The sequence below is a fragment of the Bufo bufo genome, chromosome 2 (assembly GCF_905171765.1).
Source record: "Bufo bufo chromosome 2, aBufBuf1.1, whole genome shotgun sequence".
Taxonomy (NCBI): Eukaryota; Metazoa; Chordata; class Amphibia; order Anura; family Bufonidae; genus Bufo; species Bufo bufo.
Window position 1 is genome coordinate 831,480,468 of NC_053390.1, and position 26,325 is coordinate 831,506,792.

General features: G+C 44.2%; 1 protein-coding gene across 1 annotated transcript in view; it reads right to left on the reverse strand.

Annotated features, from left to right (window-relative positions):
* LOC120991095 (vomeronasal type-2 receptor 26-like) overlaps positions 1-26,082 on the reverse strand; it is a 76,690-nt gene extending 50,608 nt beyond the window's left edge. The window contains exons 1-2 of the mRNA XM_040419986.1: positions 25,951-26,082; positions 23,255-23,755 (exon numbers count right to left, since the gene is read on the reverse strand). Of these exons, the coding sequence (XP_040275920.1) occupies positions 23,255-23,755; positions 25,951-26,082 (633 nt within the window). The remainder of the gene's footprint in view (positions 1-23,254; positions 23,756-25,950) is intronic.
* Between the last annotated feature and the right edge of the window lie 243 nt (positions 26,083-26,325).

Consider the following 26,325-nt stretch of genomic DNA (forward strand, 5'->3'; position numbering starts at 1 on the left):
CTTCCCTAAAGTAGTTCTTACCTGTCCTTTGGATTCCTGGCTTCCTGGCTGCTCCAGTCAGTGCCCGTTGCCGCTTCTGCCGACTTCCGTGCTCATGGAGCGTCCCCATCACCATGGGAACGTCTCCATATACTAGAATGTACTGTCGGATTTGAGAATTACGTTGAAATCGCAATTCGATTAATTCAAGTTATAATAATCGAATTGCGATTTCAACTTAACACTGCTATATTCCATATTCGTTAATTCTAGCCTAATATGTAATATAGCAGTGCTAAGTTGTAATCGCAATCCGATTATTTTAAGTTATAATAATTGAATTGCGATTTCAACTTTTTACATATATTCTTAATATTGCTCTAACTTCGTCTTTTAGAATATTCGTTATATTCTAAAAGACGAAGTTAGAGCAATATTACGAAATTTCGTAAAATACACATATAGACTCTATATATGTGTATTTTACAAAATATCGTTATATTGCTCTAACTTCGTCTTTTAGAATATTACGAATATTCTAAAAGACGAAGTTAGAGCAATATTAAGAATATATGTAAAAAGTTGAAATAGCAATTCGATTATTATAACTTGAAATAATCGGATTGCGATTACAACTTAGCACTGCTATATTACATATTAGGCTAAAATTAACGAATATGGAATATAGCAGTGTTAAGTTGAAATCGCAATTCGATTATTATAACTGGAATTAATCGAATTGCGATTTCAATTTAGCACTGCTATATTCCATAGGCTAGAATTAACGAATATGGAATATTTCAGTGTTAAGTTGAAATCGCAATTCGATTAATTCAAGTTATAATAATCGAATTGGGATTTCAACTTTTTACGTATATTCCTAATGCTCTAACTTCGTCTTTTAGAATATTCGCAATATTCTAAAAGACGAAGTTAGAGCAATATAACGAATATTCTAAAAGACGAAGTTAGAGCAATATTACGAATAGTCTAAAAGACGAAGTTAGAGCAATATTAAGAATATTCGTAAAATACACATATAGATTGTAATTTAGCTAATATACTGCTATAGTAATTTTTTTAATAGTGTACATATTTTAGAAAACTTAAGTTCAGAGGCAAAAAAAATTTGAGAAAAAAAAAAAAGGATTATAGCACTATATTAGCTAAATTACAATCTATATGTGTATTTTACGAAAATTCGTAATATTGCTCTAACTTCGTCTTTTAGAATATTACGAATATTCTAAAAGACGAAGTTAGAGCAATATTAAGAATATTCGTAAAATACACATATTAGCCTAGCCATAGTCAATTAGTCATAGGAACGTTACTATCGAAGGAATAATCGCAATTCGCGAATAATATTCGCAATTCGCGAATATTATCGCGAATATTATTTACGATAATTGGAATAATTACGAATATTCGATTTCGACGAATATAACACGAATATTCAATCGAATATTCGCGAAATATCGCGAAATCAAATATGGCACCTCCCGCTCATCACTAGTGACGAATAAAGACCGGGATTTTTTCACTACGTCCTTCTGGTGCTGGAGCCTTTTTCTATCTTGTCAATATGGGTTGCCCTGATTCTGAAGTTTGCAAAAACACCCCATATGTGGTCGTAAACTACTGTTTGGCCAAACAAAAGGACATAGAAAGAGGGGAACGCCATATGGGTTTTGGAAGGCAGATTTTGCAGGACTGGTTTTGTTTATACCATGTCTCATTTCAAGCCCCCCCCTTGCACCCCTAGAATAGAAATTCCAAAAAAGTGACTCCATCTAAGAAAGTACACCCCTCAAGGTATTCAAAACTGGGTTTACAAACTTTTTTTTAACCCTTTAGGTGTTCCACAAGAGTTAATGGCAGAGGGAGAACCAATTTAGAAATTTCTATTTTTTGGAAAATTTTCCATTTTAACCCATTTTGTCCAGCAATAAAGTAAGGGTTAACAGCCAAACAAAACTCAATATGGGTTGCCCTGATTCTTTAGTTTGCAAAAACACCCCATATGTGGTCGTAAACTACTGTTTGGCCAAACGGGAGGACATAAAATGAGGGGAACGCCATATGGGTTTTGGAAGGCAGATTTTGCAGGACTGTTTTTTTTTATACCATGTTCCATTTCAAGGCCCCCCTTGCACCCCTAGAATAGAAATACCAAAAAAGCAACTCCATCTAAGAAAGTACACCCCTCAAGGTATTCAAAACTGGATTTAAAAACTTTGTTAACCCTTTAGGTGTTCCACAAGAGTTAATGGCAGATGGAGAAACAATTTTGGAATTTCTATTTTTTGGAAAATTTTCCATTTTAACCCTTACTTTATTACTGGAAAAAATGGGTTAACAGCCAAACAAAACTTAATATTGGTTGCCCTGATTCTGTAGTTTGCAGAAACACTCCATATGTGGTTGTAAACTACTATTTGGCTAAACGGCAGGACATAGAAGAAGGGGAACGCCATATGGTTTTTGGAAGGCAGATTTTGCTGGACTGGTTTATTTACACCATGTACCCTTTCAAGCCCCCTGATGCACCCCTAGAGTAGAAACTCCATAAAAGTGACCCCATCTAGGAAACTACGGGATAAGGTGGTTGTTGTTTTGGGACTATTTTAGGGGTAAATATGATTTTTGGTTGCTCTATATTACACTTTTTTGAGGCAAGGTAACAAAAAATTTTAATTCTAAAATTGTTTCTACATTCGCTATTTAGTTTTGTGGAACACCGAAAGGGTTAACAAAGTTTGTAAAGTAACTTGAGGGGTGTCGTTTCTTAGATGGGGTCAATTTTTTGGAGTTTCTAGTCTAGGCTACATCAGGGGGGCTTCTAATGGGACATGGTGTAAAAAAAAAAAAGTCCATCAAAATCTGCCTTCCAGAAACCATATGGCGTTCCCTTCGTTCTATGCCCTGCCGTGTGGCTATATAGCCATTTATGACCACATATGGGGTGTTCCTGCAAACTAAAGAATCAGGGCTTTAAATATTTAGTTTTGTTTGGCTGTTAACCCTTGCTTTATTACCGGAAAAAAAGGATTCAAATGGAAATTTTGCCCAAAAATGGATGTTTTGGTACCGTTTTTATTTTATATTTTTAACTCTGTTCATCCGAGGGGTTTGGTCAAATGTTATTTTTATAGGGCAGATTCTTACGGACGCGGCGATGCCTAATATGTCTACATTTTTTAATTTATTTAGATTTTACACTATTATCATTTTAGGAACCAAAAAAAAATATTTTTGTATCTCCATAGCCTGGGAGCTAAATTTTTTTTTTTTAGTTGGACGACTATCTAATGTAGGGGCTCATTTTTTGCGGGATGAGATGGCGGTTTTATTGGCACTAATTGGGGGTGCATATGACATTTTGATCACTCGTTATTATACTTTTTGTGATGTTAGGTGTCAAAAAATGGCTTTTTTTTTACACGTTTTTTTTTTCAAACGCTGTTCATCCGGGGGGGTTGGGTTAAATGTTATTTTTATAGAGAAGATTTTTAAGGACGCGGCGATGCCCAATATGTATGGCTCTCAGACTTTGGAAACAATAAGCAGGCATCCTAAAACTGCGGCCCTCCAGATGCAATTCCCACCATGCCCTGTTGATGGCTGTAGGTTGTCTGGGCATGCTGGGAGTTAGTTTTACAACATCTGGAGGGCCGCAGTTTGAGGATGCCTGCACTAAAACTAATATTTTTTGGAAAAAAAAAATTGTTTCCGTGTCTCCAAAGTCTGAGAGCCATCGTTTTTTATGTTCTCTAGGGGACTGTTGGGGATTATAAAAATTTAGTACTCCATGGAAGTGTGAAACTCCCTGAAGCAATCGATAACGCAGAGGCCCGGATGATCGGGGCAAGTGTCACATTGAGTGGTGGAGTCTTTCCGTATCCCCCTCTTGTGACACACTCTGCATCTTTTTTGGGTTCGTCCCTTCTTTCCAGTATGGGGGACCACACCTGGAAAATGTTGGCCAGGGACGATCCGGGCGCCTCCAGTTCCCGAGGTGCTCTTTCCCAGTCCGAAAAGATCAGGTCCTTGAGGACTGCCTCATAGAATTGGAGGAATGTCCCTGTGCTGCCAGCGCTTCGGTATAGTACAAAAGAGTTGTACATGGCAACCTGTACCAAGTAGACCGCAACTTTTTTGTACCATGCCCGGGTTTTGCGCATGGCATTATATGGCTTGAGGACTTGATCAGAGAGATCAACTCCTCCCATATACCGATTGTAGTCGACGATACAATCGGGCTTGAGGACTGTTGCTGCGGTACCTCGCACAGGGGTGATGCCATTACTGTGGATTGTGGACACTACAAGGACATCCCTCTTGTCCTTATCTCTGACCAGCAACAGGTTTCCACTGGTAAGTGCATGGGTCTCACCCCGGGGATACGTACCTGGAGGGGGTGGGCAGGGAGGCCACGCTGATTTTTCCGCACTGTCCCACCAGCGAACCTGAATCTGGCGGCAAGGGACCTGAACAAGGGAATGCTAGCATAAAAGTTGTCCACGTACAAGTGGTAACCCTTATCTAGCAGTGGGTACATAAGGTCCCACACGAGTTTCCCGCTAACAACCAGAGTGGGGGGACATTTTGGGGGTTGAATACGGGAATCTTGCCTCTCGTACACATGAAATTTGTAAGTGTACCCTGAGGCATTCTCACAAATTTTGTATAGCTTCATGCCATACCTCGCCCGCTTAGTGGGAATGTATTGGCGGAAACTGAGTCTCCCCTTGAACGCAACGAGAGACTCATCAACCGCGACCTCCCTTCCAGGTACGTAGGCCTGCTCAAATTTGGCCCCAAAGTGATAGATGACCGGCCGTGTCTTATACTGACTGTCATAGGCAGGATCACCTCGGGGGGGGACATGCTGCATTATCTGAATAATGCAGACATTTCCGGATGGCCTCAAACTGGGAGCGTGTCATGGCCATACTGTAGAGTGGGGTCTGGTAGAGGATGTCCCCACTCCAGTATTGCCTGACACTGGGTTTTTGCACTAGACTAGAGTTGAGCGAACACCTGGATGTTCGGGTTCGAGAAGTTCGGCCGAACTTCCCGTAAATGTTCGGGTTCGGGATCCGAACCCGAACCGAACTTCGTCCCGAACCCGAACCCCATTGAAGTCAATGGGGACCCGAACTTTTGGGCACTAAAAAGGCTGTAAAACAGCCCAGGAAAGAGCTAGAGGGCTGCAAAAGGCAGCAACATGTAGGTAAATGCCCTGCAAACAAATGTGGATAGGGAAATGAATTAAAATTAAAAAAATAAAAATGAACCAATATCAATTGGACAGAGGTCCCATAGCAGAGAATCTGGCTTCACGTCAGCAGAGAATCAGTCTCTTCATGCCATAGCAAAGAATCTGGCTTCATGTCATAGCAGAGAATCAGGCTTCACGTCACCCACCACTGGAACAGGCCACTGTCACACATTTAGGCCCCGGCACCCAGAGGAGAGCGGTCCCGTAACAGAGAATCTGGCCTTATGTCAGCGCAGAATCTGTCTTCATGTCATAGCAGAGAATCAGGCTTCACGTCACCCACCACTGGAAAAGGCCACTGTCACACATTTAGGCCCAGGCACCCAGGCAGAGGAGAGAGGTCCCGTAACAGAGAATCTGGCCTTATGTCAGCGCAGAATCTGTCTTCATGTCATAGCAGAGAATCAGGCTTAACGTCACCCACCACTGGAACAGGCCACTGTCACACATTTAGGCCCCGGCACCCACACAGAGGAGAGCGGTCCCGTAACAGAGAATCTGGCCTTATGTCAGCGCAGAATCTGTCTTCATGTCATAGCAGAGAATCAGGCTTCACGTCACCCACCACTGGAACAGGCCACTGTCACACATTTAGGCCCAGGCACCCAGGCAGAGGAGAGAGGTCCCGTAACAGAGAATCTGGACTTATGTCAGAGCAGAATCTGTATTCATGTCATAGCAGAGAATCAGGCTTCACGTCACCCACCACTGGAACAGGCCACTGTCACACATTTAGGCCCAGGCACCCAGACAGAGGAGAGCGGTCCCGTAACAGAGAATCTGGCCTTATGTCAGCGCAGAATCTGTCTTCATGTCATAGCAGAGAATCAGGCTTCACGTCAGCCACCACTGGAACAGGCCACTGTCACACATTTAGGCCCAGGCACCCAGGCAGAGGAGAGAGGTCCTGTAACAGAGAATCTGGCCTTATGTCAGCGCAGAATCTGTATTCATGTCATAGCAGAGAATCAGAATTCACGTCACCCACCACTGGAACAGGCCACTGTCACACATTTAGGCCCCGGCACCCAGACAGAGGAGAGCGGTCCCGTAACAGAGAATCTGGCCTTATGTCAGCGCAGAATCTGTCTTCATGTCATAGCAGAGAATCAGGCTTCACGTCAGCCACCACTGGAACAGGCCACTGTCACACATTTAGGCCCAGGCACCCAGGCAGAGGAGAGAGGTCCCGTAACAGAGAATCTGGCCTTATGTCAGCGCAGAATCTGTATTCATGTCATAGCAGTGAATCAGGCTTCACGTCACCCACCACTGGAACAGGCCACTGTCACACATTTAGGCCCCGGCACCCAGACAGAGGAGAGAGGTCCCGTAACAGAGAATCTGGCCTTATGTCAGCGCAGAATCTGTCTTCATGTCATAGCAGAGAATCAGGCTTCACGTCACCCACCACTGGAACAGGCCACTGTCACACATTTAGGCCAAGGCACCCAGACAGAGGAGAGAGGTCCCGTAACAGAGAATCTGGCCTTATGTCAGCGCAGAATCTGTATTCATGTCATAGCAGAGAATCAGGCTTCACGTCACCCACCACTGGAACAGGCCACTGTCACACATTTAGGCCCCGGCACCCAGACAGAGGAGAGCGGTCCCGTAACAGAGAATCTGGCCTTATGTCAGCGCAGAATCTGTATTCATGTCATAGCAGAGAATCAGGCTTCACGTCACCCACCACTGGAACAGGCCACTGTCACACATTTAGGCCCAGGCACCCAGGCAGAGGAGAGAGGTCCCGTAACAGAGAATCTGGCCTTATGTCAGCGCAGAATCTGTATTCATGTCATAGCAGAGAATCAGGCTTCACGTCACCCACCACTGGAACAGGCCACTGTCACACATTTAGGCCCAGGCACCCAGGCAGAGGAGAGAGGTCCCGTAACAGAGAATCTGGACTTATGTCAGAGCAGAATCTGTATTCATGTCATAGCAGAGAATCAGGCTTCACGTCAGCCACCACTGGAACAGGCCACTGTCACACATTTAGGCCCAGGCACCCAGGCAGAGGAGAGAGGTCCCGTAACAGAGAATCTGGCCTTATGTCAGCGCAGAATCTGTATTCATGTCATAGCAGTGAATCAGGCTTCACGTCACCCACCACTGGAACAGGCCACTGTCACACATTTAGGCCCCGGCACCCAGACAGAGGAGAGCGGTCCCGTAACAGAGAATCTGGCCTTATGTCAGCGCAGAATCTGTCTTCATGTCATAGCAGAGAATCAGGCTTCACGTCAGCCACCACTGGAACAGGCCACTGTCACACATTTAGGCCCAGGCACCAAGGCAGAGGAGAGAGGTCCCGTAACAGAGAATCTGGCCTTATGTCAACGCAGAATCAGTCTTCATGTCATAGCAGAGAATCAGGCTTCACGTCACCCACCACTGGAACAGGCCACTGTCACACATTTAGGCCCAGGCACCCAGGCTGAGGAGAGAGGTCCCGTAACAGAGAATCTGGCCTTATGTCAGCGCAGAATCAGTCTTCATGTCATAGCAGAGAATCAGGCATCACGTCACCCACCACTGGAACAGGCCACTGTCACATATTTAGGCCCAGGCACCAAGTCAGTGGTGTAGTACAGTCGATATGAACCACATGAAGTTTCACCAAATATCCAGTCTGCAGGTTTGCAATAGGGTCATACCAATATACAGGAGCTGCAGCAATGATCACTTGTTAAATATAGTTCCATATAATCATAAGCTGTTAGCAGAGAGTCAGGACATGCTAAATAAACCTCTTCAAATGTGCTATTAGATAACTGAGGAAAGTTTTAACAGACAGAGTCTTTACAGTGGACTCTTCCAGAAAGCCCCCTGTGTATTCTGCTACTTGGTTTGGTCTCCTCAGTGCAGACATTTACTGTGAAGCAGGTAGGATCTCTGTCTAAGTTCTCTAAAGCTAAAGTTCATTTATCTATTGTAAAAAGTTATAATATATACCCATAATAGTTCTGTAGAATGTAAAGAGGTGACTGTATGTTTTTTAGCAGCCTTTAAACCCTGCAGCACATGCTAGGCTGAGTTGATGATGTACAGTTAAAGAGACATGTGTTCTTCCTAAAATGGCTGCAAGACATGCTGTATTCCAGGTCACCCTGCTGCAATATCTTTGTAAATGATTTTCTCTTGTTCATTTTTCTGTATGCTTTGTTATATCCTGTAACATGTATGTGGGAATGTAATATAATGACTGCCTGTTATGATATAGGTGGGCTGGTGACCTGGCTGTATACCACATAGAAACATAGAAACATAGAAACATAGAATGTGTCGGCAGATAAGAACCATTTGGCCCATCTAGTCTGCCCAATATACTGAATACTATGGAAAGCCCTCGGCCCTATCTTATATGAAGGATGGCCTTATGCCTATCCCATGCATGCTTAAACCCCTTCACTGTATTTGCAGCTACCACTTCTGCAGGAAGGCTATTCCATGCATCCACTACTCTCTCAGTAAAGTAATACTTCCTTATATTACTTTTAAACCTTTGCCCCTCTAATTTAAAACTGTGTCCTCTTGTGGTAGTTTTTCTTCTTTTAAATATGCTCTCTTCCTTTACCGAGTTGATTCCCTTTATGTATTTAAAAGTTTCTATCATATCCCCTCTGTCTCGTCTTTCTTCCAAGCTATACATATTAAGGTCCTTTAACCTTTCCTGGTAAGTTTTATCCTGCAATCCATGTAGTGGCAGTGTTTCCCTGTTGTATTACAGGCTCCAGCCAAGTGCACTACTCCTCAATAAAGCTTTAAACCACAGAAGACCTGATTGTCGTCCCTTAGAGTCCACTTAGAGTTTATGCCTGGAGGAGGTGGTGACCGAGTGAGTGTGAAAGCTGGAGGTGTTGCAGATGGTGCAAGGAAAAGAGGGTTACATTTGGTGCCGTGACTCGGATGTCATCATTCTGCTCAAAGTGACCAGTGAAGATACCTAAAGTCACCAGTGTGCGAGTTCTGAGGTGATTGTGCCACGGCGGAGCTGCTAGGCGGCAGATTGACCTTATTAGCGGTTTATATCCTCTCAGGAATAGAAGATGAGTGGACGAGCCAGAGCCCGCGGAAGAGCACGTGCCAGGGGGCAGCCCAGCCAAGGACAGCCTGGACAGGAGCAAGAGGCTCAAGAACCTAGACGCATTGAAAGACCCCAGCAGCCACCAGCCGAGCCTTTGCTTGTGGGAAGAGGGCGCCAGAGAGGCCCGCCAGTAGTGGAGAGACCTCCAACTGATGTTCTGCAGCTTTCAGCTGGATTTCAGGACATATCCCTCGGAGAACGGGGTGGCCGCAGGCGTGACTTCCATGACCTTGTAGTGAACACCCGGCAGACCATTGAATAGAAATGTGAGACCTGGTTTTTTTTTGCACTGTGTGACAGGTTAAGGTTTAATCACAGAATCAGACTTCTATCTGCACGGTAGCGTTTGTCTTAGGTTTTTCTGAATGACACTATCAGTACCTTCAATGTAAGATATCCTTTTTGGGATAGATTTCAAGTAGGCCTCAAATACCAGAAACTAGTTATTTTGAGAATGGCAAATTTGGGAATAGTTTTTCAACCCAGAAAAAAAATAGGGCTTTTACGGTTGCTACAAATAACTTGACCAGATTAAACAGTACAGATTTGCTTGAATAGAAATGTGAGACCTGTTTTTTTTTGCACTGTGTGACAGGTTAAGGTTTAATCTCAGAATCAGACTTCTATCTGCACGGTAGCGTTTGTCTTAGGTTTTTCTGAATGACACTATCAGTACCTTCAATGTAAGATATTCTTTTTGGGATAGATTTCAAGTAGGCCTCAAATAACAGAAACTAGTTATTTTGAGAATGGCAAATTTGGGAATGGTTTTTCAACCCAGAACAAAAAGTGTGCTTTTACGGTCACTACAAATAACTTGACCAGCTAAAACTGTGCAGATTTGGTTGAATAGAGATGTGAGACCTGTTTTTTTTTGCGCTGTGTGACAGGTATAGGTTTAATCACAGAATCAGACTTCTATCAGCACGCTAGCGTGTGTCTTAGGTTTTTCTGAATGACAGTATCAATACCTTCAATGTAAGATTTTCTTTTTGGGATAGATTTCAAGTAGGCCTCAAATACCACAAACTAGTTATTTTCAGAATGGCAAATTTGGGAATGCTTTTCAACCCAGAACAAAAAGTCTGCTTTTACGGTCACTACAAATAACTTGACCAGCTAAAACTATGCAGATTTGGTTGAATAGAAATGTCAGGTCTATTTTTTAGGCGCTGGGTGACAGGCTCAACTTGCCCCTGATGTAATATATGGCCAAAAAATAACCACACTGTTGATGGTTAAATGCACTTGGGTGACACAGGCTCAGCCTGCACCTGATGTAGTATACGGCCAAAAAATAACCAGACTGTTGATGGTTAAATGCACTTCTTTGACACAGGCTCAGCCTGCAGCTAATGTAGTATATGGCCAAAAAATAACCAGACTGTTGATGGTTAAATGCACTTCGGTGACACAGGCTCAGCCTGCAGCTGATGTAGGATATAGCACAAAATAACCACACTATCGATGGTTAAATACACTTGGTGATAGCTCGTGCTGGCGCACCACAAGTCACAAAATGGCCGCCGATCACCCCAGAAAAAAAGTGATCTAAAAACGATCTGGGCAGCCTCAAAAAAGTGAGCAAGTCAATAATAGCACTTCAATGATCCACAGCTGCAGATCAATCACAGAATGAAGTCTTTTGGAGGAGTTAATCTGCCTAATCTCGCCCTAACGTCGCAGCTGCAACCTCTCCCTATACTGATCATAGCAGAGTGACGTGCGGCGCTACATGACTCCAGCTTAAATAGAGGCTGGGTCACATGGTGCACTGGCCAATCACAGCCATGCCAATAGTAGGCATGGCTGTGATGGCCTCTTGGGCCAAGTAGTATGACGCTTGTTGATTGGCTGCTTTGCAGCCTTTCAAAAAGCGCCAAGAAAGCGCCGAACACCGAACCCGAACCCGAACCCGGACTTTTGCGAAAATGTTCGGGTTCTTGTCCGTGTCACGGACACCCCAAAATTCGGTACGAACCCGAACTATACAGTTCGGGTTCGCTCATCCCTACACTAGACCCATATGCAGCACGAGGCCCCAAAATGTCCTCATCTCGGCTGCACTGACTGGCGTCCAGCCACCGGGTCTAGCCAAAAATGAGCCCGGGCGCTGAGTAATGAACTGTTGGGCATACAGGTTCGTCTGCTCCACCATCAGATTCACAAATGGGCTACTGAAAAAAAACTAAAAAAGTCCATTTCAGTAAACCCCACTGTGGGAATCTGGATTCCTGGATTGCCAGCAAAATCCGGAATCTCGGGCTCAAAGTCCACTGGGGGACACCAGCTAAGTTCATCGGCAGGGGGCTTATTTGGTGGGCTGGGAAACCAGTACGAACCCCAGGGCGGCTCGTACTAGGGTGGGCCACAGGATCCCTAGCATATGGGGCCCCTGGCTCCACCTGGCGGCGTCTCCGCCGCCTTGGGGGCTCATCGTCATCAGATGATGATGAGGAGGATGCGGATGACAAGAGGAACATGGGGTCATCCTCATCCTCACTGGGGCTCTCGGAGTCAGAGGCAATTTAGGTGTATGCCTCCTCCACCGAGAACATCCGGCGGACCATGAGTATGTGTGTGCATGTGTATGTGCGTGTGTGTAAACCTTTATTGTATGTGCGTGTGTGTGGGGGCACGGGTGTTCGCGTACTAAAAAGTCCAAACAAAAAATGTTAGGAAAAAAAATAAAAAATTCAAACTTGCTGATCAGCGGTTTGATGCGCTAACAGTGGCCAGGCGCTAAGAGTGCTGGGGGGGTCTAGGGTCTGAAAGCTGAAACAAAAAAAAGTTTAGATAAAAGTGCTTTTTTTTTTTTTCCTAACTAACTTTTCCCTTCTATCCCTGCCTAACGGTGCCTCTCCCTCACTGACCCTAACCTACCTGGAGGGCGATGGGTGCAGGAGGGTGATGGATGACGATTAAGGGGGACTCAGGAGCTGGTGCTGCAGGGTGCTCGTGCAGAACAGGGAGAGGAGGGGAGAGAGGAGCGCAGGAAGTTTGAATCTCGCGCCTCTCTCCCCTGCACCAATCAGCACCATGGACAGCAGCATTCAGTACCACGGCCAGCACAGCCTCTCCAAATCGTCGTACTGCGATTGGTGGTGTGTAATCACGCCACCGATCGCAGTGTTTTTCCGGTTCATCGGGTCACCGGAGACCCGAATGGACCGGAAACGCAGCAAACCGCAGGTCTGAATTGACCTGCGGTTTTCTGCGATCGCTGATACGGGGGGGTCAAATGACCCCCCTTGGCGTTGTTACAGGATGCCTGCTGAAGGATTTCAGCGGTCATCCTGTTCCGATTAACCCCGCGGCGCCGCAATCGCGTTTTAAAGCCATGACATACCGGTACGTCATGTGTCCTAAAGGGGTTAAAAACCTTGTGTCGTAAAGCGAGAGGCACAAACATCCTCCCAGGGGGACAAAGATCAGGAGCCTCTGCCTGGGCTGCCTGAACCTCTGCCTCCAAATCAGGATAAAGAGCAGAGACGACCACCCCTTCAGCCAAAATGGGACCCGGGTCTTCAAAGTTCCCCCTTCCCGGAAAACAACGTGACAGGGCATCTGCCTTCACATTTTTAACCCCAGGCCTGAACGTAACAACAAAATTAAACCTAGAAAAGAACAAAGACCATCTGGCCTGTCTCGGGTTCAGACGCTTGGCTGATTCCAAGTAGGCCAGATTCTTATGGTCTGTAAGCAGGTAATAGGGTGTCTGGCTCCCTCTAACCAATGGCGCCATTCCTCAAAAGCTAATTTGATGGCCAACAACTCCCTATCTCCCACATCGTAATTTCTCTCTGCAGAGGAGAGTTTCCTTAAGAAAAAAGGCACACGGTCGCCATTTGGCAGGAGAGGGACCCTGAGATAAGTCCGCACCCACACCCACCTCAGAAGCGTCCACCTCAACAATAAAAGTTAGAGAGACAACAGGTTGTACCAAAATGGGAGCGGAAGCAAAACTCTCTTTGATACTAGAATAGGCTTTAAGCGCATCTACCGACCACGAATAAAAATCGACCCCCTTTTTAGTCATATCAGTGAGTGGCTTAACAACAGAGCAATAATTAAAAATGAACTTTCTGTAATAATTGGCAAAACCCCAAAACCGCATCAGCGCCTTCTGATTCTCAGGAAACTCCCAATCAAGCACAGCGCGGACCTTCTCAGGGTCCATGCGAAAACCAGAAGCGGAGAGAAGAATACCAAGAAATTGAATCTCCGGAGCCGCAAACACACATTTTTCCAGTTTAACGTACAATTTATTATCCCGCAGAATCAGCAAGACCTGACGTAGGTGGTCTCGATGAGTCTTGAAATCAGGAGAAAAAATCAAAATGTCATCCAGATACACCAGTACAAATTTCCCCATTAAATGATGAAAAATGCTGCCAAAGGGCATAACCAAATCCTCGAAATGACCCTCAGGGGTATTGAAGGCCGTCTTCCATTCGTCCCCTTCCCTGACCCTGACTAGGTTGTATGCCCCTCTTAAATCCAACTTAGACAAAACCTTAGCCCCAACAATCTGGTTAAACAGGTCCGGGAACAGAGGAAGCGGATATGGGTCACGAACCGTGATACGGTTCAGCTCCCTGAAATCCAGACAAGGTCTTAAAGAACCATCTTTTTTCTTAACAAAAAAAACCCAGCGGCAACAGGTGACTTCGAGGGTCGGATGTGTCCCTTTCTCAGTCTCTCAGAGATGTAAGTACGCATAGCGACTCTTTCAGGTTGGGAGAGATTGTATAAACGTGATTTTGGCAGTTTGGCACCTGGGATGAGATTAATAGGGCAGTCGTACTCCCGGTGTGGGGGCAACTCCTGGACACCACTCTCGGAAAACACATCCGAAAATTCAGAGAGAAAAGATGGCACAGTCTTGGTAGAAATCTCTGAAAGAGACGCCGTGAGGCAATTCTCTCTGCAAAACTCCCTCCAACGATTTATTTGCCTTGCTTGCCAATCAATGGTGGGATTATGTTTAGTCAGCCAGGGTAGCCCCAACACTAGAGGAGTAGGTAATCCGCCTGAGACGAAACATGACATATCCTCAACATGAGCGTCACCCACAGTCAAACGGATATTGTGAACTATGCCCTTTAACGATCTTTGAGAAAGTGGAGCAGAATCAATAGCAAAAACAGGTATATCCTTTTCCAAAGTGCATACCTGGAAACCATGCGTTATTACAAATTGATTATCAATGAGATTGACAGCTGCTCCACTATCTAAAAAAATCTCACAAACAATGTTCTTGCTGTCTAGCGCCACCCTGGCAGGTAAGAGAAAACGGGAACTACAAGTAAATGGCAAATCTTCAATTTCCGCATCAACCTTGCCAATAGTAGCAAATGGAAAGTTTTTAGAGGGTTTTTTTCTTTTTGTTTTTCTTTTATTACCCTCAGAAAACTCCATGAATCTCCTAGAGGGGCAAACATTAGCCAAATGATTTATACCCCCACAACAGAAACAAACCCTCCTCTGAGAGCTGAATCCTCTACTATCAGAGGCAAGCAAACCCAGCTGTATGGCTTCCTCCTCAGAGGGGATTGAGAGAGACTGAGACACCCCCACTGTCCTTGGACTGAATATGACAGGAAGGAGTAGTCTCCTCTCTCTCTCTAAGACACCTGTCAATGCGAACAGCTAGAGACATGGCTGAATCTAACGATGCTGGTCTCTCATGAAAAGCAAATGCATCTTTCAATCTTTCTGAAAGACCATGGCAAAATTGACTTCGGAGTGCAGCATCATTCCAACCAGTATCAGCTGCCCATCTCCGAAATTCTGAACAATATATCTCTGCGGACTGTTTACCCTGGCATAAAAGATGCAGTTTAGATTCAGCCAGAACAATACGATCCGGCTCATCATATCTGTCCCAGGGCTACAAAAAATTCATCCACCGATCGGAGGGGCCGTGCCCCGACTAGCAGCAAAAAGGCCCAAGACTGAGCGTTATCCCTGAGCAGCAAGATGATGATCCCCACCCTCTGCTCCTCATCACCAGAGGAATGGGGAAGTAGGCGAAAATGGAGTTTGCAAGCCTCTCTAAAGCAAACAAAATTCTCACTTCCCCCGGAGAACGTATCCGGAAGCGAGATCTTAGGCTCGGAACAAACTCCATGAACGCAAGCAGAACTGGTCATCTGAAACTGAGACACAGTTTTACGGAGATCTGCTACCTCCAGTGAAAGACCTTGCATGCGGTCAATCAAGGCTGAAACCGGATCCATGCTTAAGACGGTTATGGCGGTTTATAATGTCACGGATGGTGTTGCAGAAAGCTGGAACTTATAAATAAACATCCGATGGCTTGATCCCAAACTAAGTAGCATATGGGTGAGCCCTATAAAACCCCTAGATCTCTCCCTGACTGCTATGCCCATGCAAAGATCTTTATGGTAGACGATTGCATGTACTCGTACCTTATACTATGTGACACCTGAAAACCCTATAATAGTGAGGGGACACGACCACCGGCTCCCTGCACTTAATACAGTCGGAGTCAGGGTCACCTACAATCAAGCCAGCAAGAAACACAAATAAAGGAAACAGACTTATCTGAGGAATCAGGAGAAGCAGCCTCCAGCAGTGAAGACAATCCAGGAAGAAGTATAAACCGCAAAGTGAGGCAGTATGGGAGGAAATATAAAGGGAGACAATTAGTGCAAATAGGTGACAGCTGGGAGAAAGTAAAACCAAAACAAAGAACATCATACAACAGGTAGAGAAGAACGTCTGCCAGATCTTCTCACAGAGCTGGCGGTGACACTCATCTCCTATATTGATGAACTATTGGTTTGTTTTTTGGCGTCAATTTTTTTGCAACATTTTTCCATGTGACTATCTTTTTGGTAGATTTCTTGATATCACTGTCTATGTGATCAATCTGATATATATCTGGACCACATCAGGAAGTGAATGCAGATACAGCAGGAAATGAATGCAGATACAGCAGGAAGTGAATACAGATACAGCAGGAAATGAATACAGATGCTATACTTGAACCACAATAGGAAGTAAATATATGCATCATTTTATTGTACTTTTGTACTTTTATACTTTGAGTGTTTTCATTGGTTTTTATCAGGTTTATGTGGTAATAAATGTGAATCTTTTTGACCTGTTGTCCCCGGGTGGTTGTAGATAATGAGTGCCTGCCGCTATTAATTTAATTTACATTTATTACATTTATTGATTGGGTGAATCAATTAGGTCAAGTGCACCGTATCCATATTAACAGACGGGTGAGCCTCTATATCATTATTTATTTATTTTGCTAAGTGTTGAGTATATGCATGTGTATATGCCTATGGATTCGCTTATGCTTTTTTTATGTGTTGCTATTTTTAGTGTCTATGCCATACGATAAATAAATAAATAAAAAATGTTGCGCGACACATGTTGTCATGTAGCCCTAGTAATAAAAGGGCAGGGTGCTGTGGAGGTCACTGTTAAGGAGGCAGGGACCAATATTAAAGGGGCAGCTGCTGTGAAGTTCACTGTTAAGGGGGCAGGGGCCACTATTGAAAGGGGCAGCTGCTGTGGAGGTCACTGTTAAAGGGGCGGGCATAGTGGAGGTCACTATTAAGTGGGCAGGGGCCACTATTAAAGGGGCAGCTGCTGTGGAGGTCACTTTTAAGTCATCAGGGTACTATAAGGTCACTGTTAAGTGAATGAAGAACTGTGGAGGTCACTGTTAAGGAAATGGGGTACTGTGGCAGTCAATGTTAAAGGTAAGGGTGCTGTGGAGGTCTCTGTTAAGGTGGCAGGGAACAGTGGAGGTCACAGATAAGGGGACGATCCCCTGTGGAGGTCAGAGTTAAGGGGCAAGGTGCTGTTAAGGTCCCTGTTAAGGGGCGGGACCCTGAGGAGGTCAATGTCAAGGGGGTTGGGTGCTGTGAAACTCACTGTTAAAGAGGCGGGCTGCTGTGAAAGTCAAAGTTAAGGGGATGGGCTGCTGTGGAGGTTCCATTTTAAGGAGGTTGGGCACTGTGGGGGGGTCAGTGTTAAGGGATAAGGGGCTGTGGCATTCACTGTTAAGGGGGCAGGGTGCTGTAGAGGTCACTGTTATGGGGGATACTGTCGATATCTTTTAACAACACACAGAAACATTAACTGAAATAGATGAAATATACCCACGAGAAGCCGGGACCTTCTGCTAGTCTCTTATATATATAAAAATGAGTTTCTGTCTGTCTGTTCTTTATGCGCGACAAAACGACAGGCCCAATCTTCACCAAATTTGGCACACAGGCATATCAGGTGTCCGGGAAGGTTTTAACCCTGTCTCTAGGACATACCATTCCTAAGATATTCCCAAAAATGCAAATATGGCACCATCACATAACCAATAGAAGCCTGCAGGTCATTCACTCATATCCCAACTCTCATACACATAGTCACATGTCCCTTATCAGCCAATAGAGGCTTGCAGGTCGTTAAGTTTTGACATGCACACATTGTTAAGGGTGCAGAGTGCTGTGGAGGTCACAGTAAAGGGGACGGTCTTCTATTGAGGTCAGTGTTAAGGGGGCAGGTTATTGTGGAAACTACTGTTAAGGAGATGGGGTACTGGGGAGGTCACTAATAAAGGAGCGGCCGCTGTGGAGGTCATTCTTAAAGGGGCGGGCACTGTGGAGGTTACTGTTAAGGGGGCAGGGGACTGTGGAGGTCACTATTAAATGGGCAGCCGCTGTGGGGGTCACGTTTATGGCAGCGGGGTACTGTGGCAGTCTTATGTGGAAATCACTGTTAAGGAGAGGGGTACTGTGGAGGTCACTAATAAAATGACGGCCGCTTTCAAGGTCACTGTTAAAGGGGCGTCTGCTGTGGAGGTCACTGTTAAAGGGGCAGGTGCTGTAGATGTTACTGTTAAGGAGGAAGGCCACTGTGAAGGTCACTGTTAAAGGGACGGGCACTGTGGAGAAGGACCTCCACTAGAAAGGATGACTAATATAAATCATTTGATGCATGTATCTTTACAGAGGAAGATGTTCTAAGTTTGCTGTCTAAGGTGAAGACAAATAAGTCACAGGGGCCTGATGAGATACACCCAAAATTATTAAAAGAGCTTAGTGGTGAGCTGGCAAAACCGCTAACAGATTTATTTAACCAATCATTAGTAACAGGAGTCGTCCCGGAAGATTGGAAATTGGCAAATGTCGTGCCCATTCACAAGAAAGGTAGTAGGGAGGAATCGAGCAACTATAGACCAGTGAGTCTGACATCAATAGTAGGAAAATTAATGGAAACCCTATTAAAGGATAGGATTGTGGAACATCTAAAATCCCATGGATTGCAAGATGAAAAACAACATGGGTTTACTTCAGGGAGATCATGTCAAACAAATCTTATAGATTTTTTTGACTGGGTGACTAAAATAATAGACGGTGGAGGTGCAGTAGACATCGCATATCTAGATTTTAGTAAGGCTTTTGACACTGTCCCACATAGAAGACTTATCAATAAACTGCAGTCATTGAGCATGGACTCCCATATTGTTGAGTGGATTAGGCAGTGGCTGAGTGACAGACAACAGAGGGTGGTAGTCAATGGAGAACATTCAAAACAAGGTCATGTTACCAGTGGGGTTCCACAGGGATCTGTACTGGGACCAATTTTGTTTAATATCTTCATAAGTGATATTGCAAAAGTCCTCGATGGTAAGGTTTGTCTTTTTGATTATGACACAAAGATATGTAACAGGGTTGATGTTCCTGGAGGGAAACGCCAAATGGAAAAGGATTTAGGAAAACTAGAAGAATGGTCAGAACTCTGGAAACTGAAATTTAATGTGGATAAGTGCAAGATAATGCACCTGGGGCGTAAAAACCCAAGGGCAGAATATAGAATATTTGACACAGTCCTGACCTCAGTATCTGAGGAAAGGGATTTAGGAGTAATTATTTCAGAAGACTTAAAGGTGGGAAGACAATGTAATAGAGCAGCACGAAATGCCAGCAGAATGCTTGGATGTATAGGGAGAGGTATAAGCAGTAGAAAGAGTGAAGTGCTTATGCCGCTGTACAGAACACTGGTGAGACCTCACTTGGAGTATTGTGCGCAGTACTGGAGGCCATATCTCCAGAAGGATATAGATACTCTAGAGAGAGTTCAGAGAAGAGCTACTAAACTAGTACATGGATTGCAGGATAAAACTTACCAGGAAAGGTTAAAGGACCTTAACATGTATAGCTTGGAAGAAAGACGAGACAGAGGGGATATGATAGAAACTTTTAAATACATAAAGGGAATCAACTCGGTAAAGGAGGAGAGCATATTTAAAATAAGAAAAACTACCACAAGAGGACACAGTTTTAAATTAGAGGGGCAAAGGTTTAAAAGTAATATAAGGAAGTATTACTTTACTGAGAGAGTAGTGGATGCATGGAATAGCCTTCCTGCAGAAGTGGTAGCTGCAAATACAGTGAAGGGGTTTAAGCATGCATGGGATAGGCATAAGGCCATCCTTCATATAAGATAGGGCCAGGGACTATTCATAGGATTCAGATATATTGGGCAGACTAGATGGGCCAAATGGTTCTTATCTGCCGACACATTCTATGTTTCTATGTTTCTATGTCACTGGTAAGGAGGCAGGGGACTGTGGAAGTCACTATTAAAGAAGCAGCTGTGGAGGTGGTCACTTTTAAGGCAGTGGGGTACTGTGGAGGTCACTGTTAAATGGGCTTCTGCTGTGGAGGTCATTGATAAATGAGCAGGTGCTGTAGATGTAACTGTTAAGGAGGAAGGCCAATGTGAAGGTCACTGTTAAAGGGGCAAGCAGTGTGGAGGTCGCTGTTAAGGGACAGTCGCTGTTGGGGTCACTGATAAGGGAGCAAAGTACTGTGACAGTCACTGTTAAAGGGGCGGGTGCTGTGGAGGTTTCTATTAAGGAGGCAATTGCTGTGGAAGTCACTGTTAAGGCAGCGGGGTACTGTGAGGTCATTGTTAAGAGAGCAGGGCACAGTGGAGGTCACTGTTAAAGGGGCAGGTACTGTAGAGGTCAATAACGACACACAGAAACATCAAATGAAATATATGAAATATACCCGTGCGAAGCCGGGTCCTTCTGCTAGTCTCTTATATACAGTATATAAAAATAAGTTTCTTTCTGTCTGTCTGTTCTTTATGTGCGACCAAACAACTGGACCGATCTGCACCAAATTTGGCACACAGGTACATCAGGTGTCCTGGAAGGTTTTAGACCAACTCTCTAAGATGTACATCTTTAAAATTTTTCGTTGGTATATTACACATTGCTCTGCAAGGCATATTAGTGAACAATATGATTAGTCATAGAAGGGGCTTTATCTCAGGGATCTAGGTTCCACAAGGTCAGGAACAGGAGGAATGACACTCTTTTGATATCAGAAGGACAGTCTTAACATTGAAAGGTCAGAAGATGCCTTCAAAAAATTCTCATGTTCTGTTTCCTCAGAATCAAGGGCCCAAAAGGGGCGGAGAGCAAGTGATGCCACTATTGTGGAGGAACAGAGAATCTATTGAGAAGTTCTAACAGTTTCATTAGTCAGCCTAACTGCTCAACTGCTATCTCATGGACTAAACTTGGGCAGGTACCACTGGAAACAAATTTGCAACTCTGCCGCAGGGTCAATGTTTTCACCCATGATGAATAATTATAAACTCGACATTTTCACTGCATTTACCTCTATTTACCCAAAAATATTTGGATGTAGTCTTTTGTTCCACACACTTGGACACTGCTTTGTAGGTCCCATTCATGCTTGTGCTGCCCAAGACGTCCAGGAAAATAAAAATGTATTTACCTGAAATGTTATTTTCCTGTAGGTCGTGGCAGCACAAATTTCCCTCCCTTTACTAAATTCAATATTGTTTTATAAAATAACATATACACTGGCACCTTCCTCCTGCTCAGTTTTATTGGGTCCAGGGTGGTTGTTTGATTGATTGATTCATTTATCATAACTGCTTATTAATCTGTCTCTGTCTGGTTGTATCTAACGGGCTTTAACCTCATTCATGATCTGCTGCCTATGGACTTCAGAAAATGAACATTTCCAGTAAATGCATTTTCATTTTATACACACATTTTTTTGTGGCAGTCCGAAACTGTTCAATCAGTGATTTTTCATCTATTGCTGTGCTTGTGTCTCCACATAATTTTTTATTTTTTTCAAAGAGGCATGAAAGCTATTCTCCTGTTCAAAAATTTGCTGTGGGGCTCAGCAGTCAGTTCTAGTTATGCCACAGGGCATCTCCCTACCTATGCCCCCTGATTGGCTGATGAGGTTGTCTTTCAGCCTCTGAACCAATCAGGGCAAACCCTCCCCCCACTTACTCCCAGTGTCATGTAATCTTCTTACTCTCTTGTGGTTTTCCCTGCCAATATTAACAGTAAAATGCTGCTGGGTGTCCGAAGCAAATGACAAATGACAAAAGCTTCAGATTTGTTTGGTGGAAAAATTATTGTGGAGTTTGTAACAGGGACACTACCACTCCGACATTCCTGTTGCTAGCCTGTTTGCTGCCATTGTATTGGTTTGCACCACCAACTGTACCATCAGCAGCAAAATCTGGTATGTTCATGTACTGTGCCTGGCTCACCAGCAGGTGGCAGTGTATCTGGCAGAGAGTATCTTTAGATAGAATGGAACTGCCCATTACATTCTCCCCCTTTTTGGGCAGAAGTGGGCTAGTCCTGCTTCCTACCAATGGAAGGGTTCCAGGAAGATATAGTTAGTTGTGAGTTGGAAAGGGACCAGAGCTTGGGCATTGAGGGGAGTGTTCCCACCTCCTGCAGCAGGGTTCTTCCAGGGAAAGCAGCTTGTAAAGCACCACGACCCCTTGCAGTTGATAGACAGAGTATTACTAGGGGGTGAACAGCCAAAGGCACCCCACTCAACGGTACCAGAACTTCTAGAAAGTCCAGTAACCAGACTGAAGCCAGAGATTAGCACAGAAGCAGAGAGAGAAAGCAAAGTAATCATATCTACCTGCCAGTTTACCCTTAGACTGCTGGAGCCAAGAGAAGGATTAAGTATTGTTTGAATGACGCAAGTTTATTGCAAGTTTATTCAAGTAAAACTATTGAACTTTACTAAGTCTGGACTCTTACTCCACCAACTACAACTCCTTTGTTGCTATGGAGCCTATCCCCAGGGAGCGACAGTATCCAGGTAGGAGCACAGTGACACAAACTATTAGGGCCACAACATACCACTCGGCCTTCGTGAACACTGGGACCCGATCGGCCCCGGGGGGGGGGGGGGGCACGCTGCAAATGCTGCACCCACTATTCTGCTACCCATACAATGATGAGGGTGGACAGTCCATAATCACATACATAATATAACACTTCTTACCTCCTTTGTCTGTTTCCATGTTATTGACTGGGTGTTTATGTGAAGCTGTTCTCCACTGACGGCCCATGGTGTAAAATTTCCTATTTCCACCTTACGGACATCCCTATGTGTGGTCTTATTTATAATTATCCAGTTTATTATCTCATATGGATGTACAGCTTCCCCCTCTTCATTAAAGTAATATGAAGGTTTCATTGGATCCAGTGGATTCTTCATCCATTGTAGGTAGCACTGTAACCTCCGTGTGTAATGTCTGACTCTGGTTATTGAGTTTTCTCCATATTGGTCTCTTATAAATGAGAACATTTCATGTAGAGCTTTTGCCAGAACTTCTACTGCATAATACAGTCGTGGAGAGACCCCTGACGAGAGGTAATTCCTCATACTTGGCATAGTTTCTGTATGAGTCTCATTATACTCTATATCAGTATAATTAAATGTAATGAAGGAATCTTTATCTCCAGTTCCTGCTATTATATCTAATAATGTCCACATAAGCTCGTGATGGTATATATTGGGGAGTTCCCTGTAATTTCTCACCAATTCTTCCTCTCCTGGAAAAGTTTCTGATGAAAATTCAACTGCTAGACTTCCATTCAGTTCTGGGTACTGATATTCTAGAATGAAGTTACTGGAAGCCCAGGATGGTGGAAGGATAAAGATTGTGTCTATAAATACAGATGAGTGGTTTTCTAGTAATCGAACTCCATTGAGAGATAAGCTCCCACACATTATAATGATATTGATTTGTGGATTCTTCAAAACTTGTAACATCCGCTCATTGTTATTGACATTCTGTTCTGTAAGTTTTATGGTGAAGGCGGCACAGATCCCGTGCTCTCTCATGTACTTTGTCAGTATTTGCAGTTCATTCTCTCCAGTATCATCATCCGACACTAAAATCCCAACCCAGGTCCAGCCAAAGTGCTCCAACAGTTTGGTGACGACCATATTGTGGATGTGGTGATTCTGGACAGTTCTGAAGACATGTGGATAGAGGAATCTATCGGATAATGAGTGTTCGGTGGCTCCATAGCTGATCTGCAGGACACAGGAGAAAAGAATTTCATGTAGAGCATTTTATATTCAATTATTTAGTAGGAAAGTCAAGAGAAAACTCCCAATAAGACCTGGACTGAACGACTACATGAATGTGAGGTACAGAAAAATTCTCTTTGAGATTCAGAAATGATTTTCTCATAGTGTCACGTGGTGTGCCCTAATGTCAGGCATGACGTTCTGAGCCCCAAGAGTCCACTGGTTATATGATGTAATAAATACAAGAATACAAGATTTCATATAACAATATACACTTCTCAAAATAGATGGCCTTGCGGTTCGCCCGGCGAACATTTCGCGGCGAACTTTGCTCGTTCGCGATTCGCCGAATGGGCGAACAAATGGCGATGTCCGCCGGCGAAATATTCTTTTACATTGTGAAGAACTTTGACCCGTGACACGCACATCAGGTGGTACAGGACAGCCAATTGAGACGTTTCAGCACATGGACATACCCCCTACCTTATAAATAAACCTGATCTGGCCGCCATTTTACATTCAGTCTTTTGCCAGTGTACGGAGAGGTTGCTGTGTGGAGCAGGGACAGGCTGTTAGGGACACCAAACGCTGGCTAATATGGCCACAAAAATCCTTTTAAGGACTGGTATAGGTGTGCTATCAATAGGTGTGATATACTGAGGAGTGTAATACACTTATAATATACTTTCTAACATAGAAAGTATATTATAGTGCATTTGTATTTTGCAGCAGTTGGGTGCGGTTCTGCTGCGATACTGCAGGTATATAGAGGGACAAACGCTATTAGAACAAATAATTTCTACTGGTGTGATTAACCAGTTGCCCCCCCAAAAAACTGATTGAAGCAGGGGTGTTATATACCAATAATATACTTTCTATATAGTGCATTTGGGTAGTGCAGCATTGGTTTGCCATTGGAACAACGCACTCCCGTGGCCTAAAATTTTCTTTTTCTAGACTCCAACAAGACACATTTCAGAGAATTTCCCTTTAAGACGCATAAAAATGTCCCCTGATTAAGATACATATTTTTTGTTGGAATTTTTGTCATTGATCCCCCTCTGGTATGTCACTGTCCATGTTGTGGGACTATTTGTGCACTTCTACTAAGTATTTGGTGGCTGCAAATATGAGCTGAAGGTTTTTCAGGTTCGCCTGCCATTAAAGTGAATGGGGCCCGCCGCGAACTTGCGGTTCGCGAACATTTGATCGTGTTCGCTAACCATACCGGCCGATGTTCATCCATCACTACTCCTCAACATGGAAATTGCAACACCAAAAAGGATAAGCAATAGTCTGAGATGTCAGCTTGGCTGAGATGTCAGAAGTAATCAGCTTTGTGTGTCCCGATAGCTTGGATGAACTGGAATGATGGCAAGAGGTCAGAATTTAATTAGAAAGATGGCACATAATGATCCATTCTTTAATGCAAGTGAAATTGGACATCACACCCCAAGCCTAGGGCGGCAAACAGTGTCTACACAAACCAATAGAAGGACAGGGCTATCAGCCAGACATCCAGCTTCAGGTGTTACACTGACTTCACAACTCACCCCCTGGAATCATCAGAAAACCAGGGGATCACAAGTACTGCATTCTTGCTTGACCAAGTGGATAAAGAAACCCCAAACCATAGAACATATAGAGTACAACTTCTCTGCATCTCCATGAGGTAGTAGGCTTTAGGCCCAGAAGGGTTAAAACACAAACTGGTGTATACCCAACCACCTAGAAGAAACAACAACATAAATATCCAAATACTACCAAGTAAGGTCAAGCATATCACTCAAATAGGATGTTCTGAAGACATCTTTTTAGACTTGGCACTGGCGGCTTTCTTCCAGGACTCCATGTGCGGCAAAGATGGCAAAGTCTCTTGATCTCGCAACGGCAGCCATGAAGGGAGTGGGACCTCCAGTGGTTCCATATCCAATTGACTCCAGGTGGCTTTATCAAGGTCTACAGGTGTATGGTAGATTTGACACGGTGGGTAATGTGTCTACTGCCCTGAATTCTGGTAGGCATTTGATTAAAATATTCTTCCTCCTGCTACTGTTCTTCTGGTGTTCTATAACAGCTAGTGCCCTACTAATATTATTAGCTTGATAGGCCACCTGTGAGGCCAAGACCCCTGAGAAAAAGGTCACTCCAGCTTGCAAGGTCTCCAAATTCTACACCCGCTGAACAATCTGTTGTACCTCTGTCTCAATGTCAGCTAGCTCAGACAACACAGGTTTCATTGCCTGTAACAATGTCTTTTTCAGATATGCCATTGAGATAGGCACCAGCGCGTTGCCATCTTCTCCTCCTTTGTCTGCCCCTGGAGCCATCTTGGAAGACTTATTCATTGAGCAAGCACATTTTTGTCTCCAGTATTTCTGCAATTCCATCTGGACTTTATGGGCTTTAGGTGTTTCGGGTATATCACCTCTCTTTTCTCTCCCAGTTTTGACCATTATAAGTAGAGTTGAGCGAACACCTGGATGTTCGGGTTCGACGAGTTCGGCCGAACTTTCGAAAAATGTTCGGGTTCGGGATCCGAACTCGACCCGAACTTCATCCCGAACCCGAAC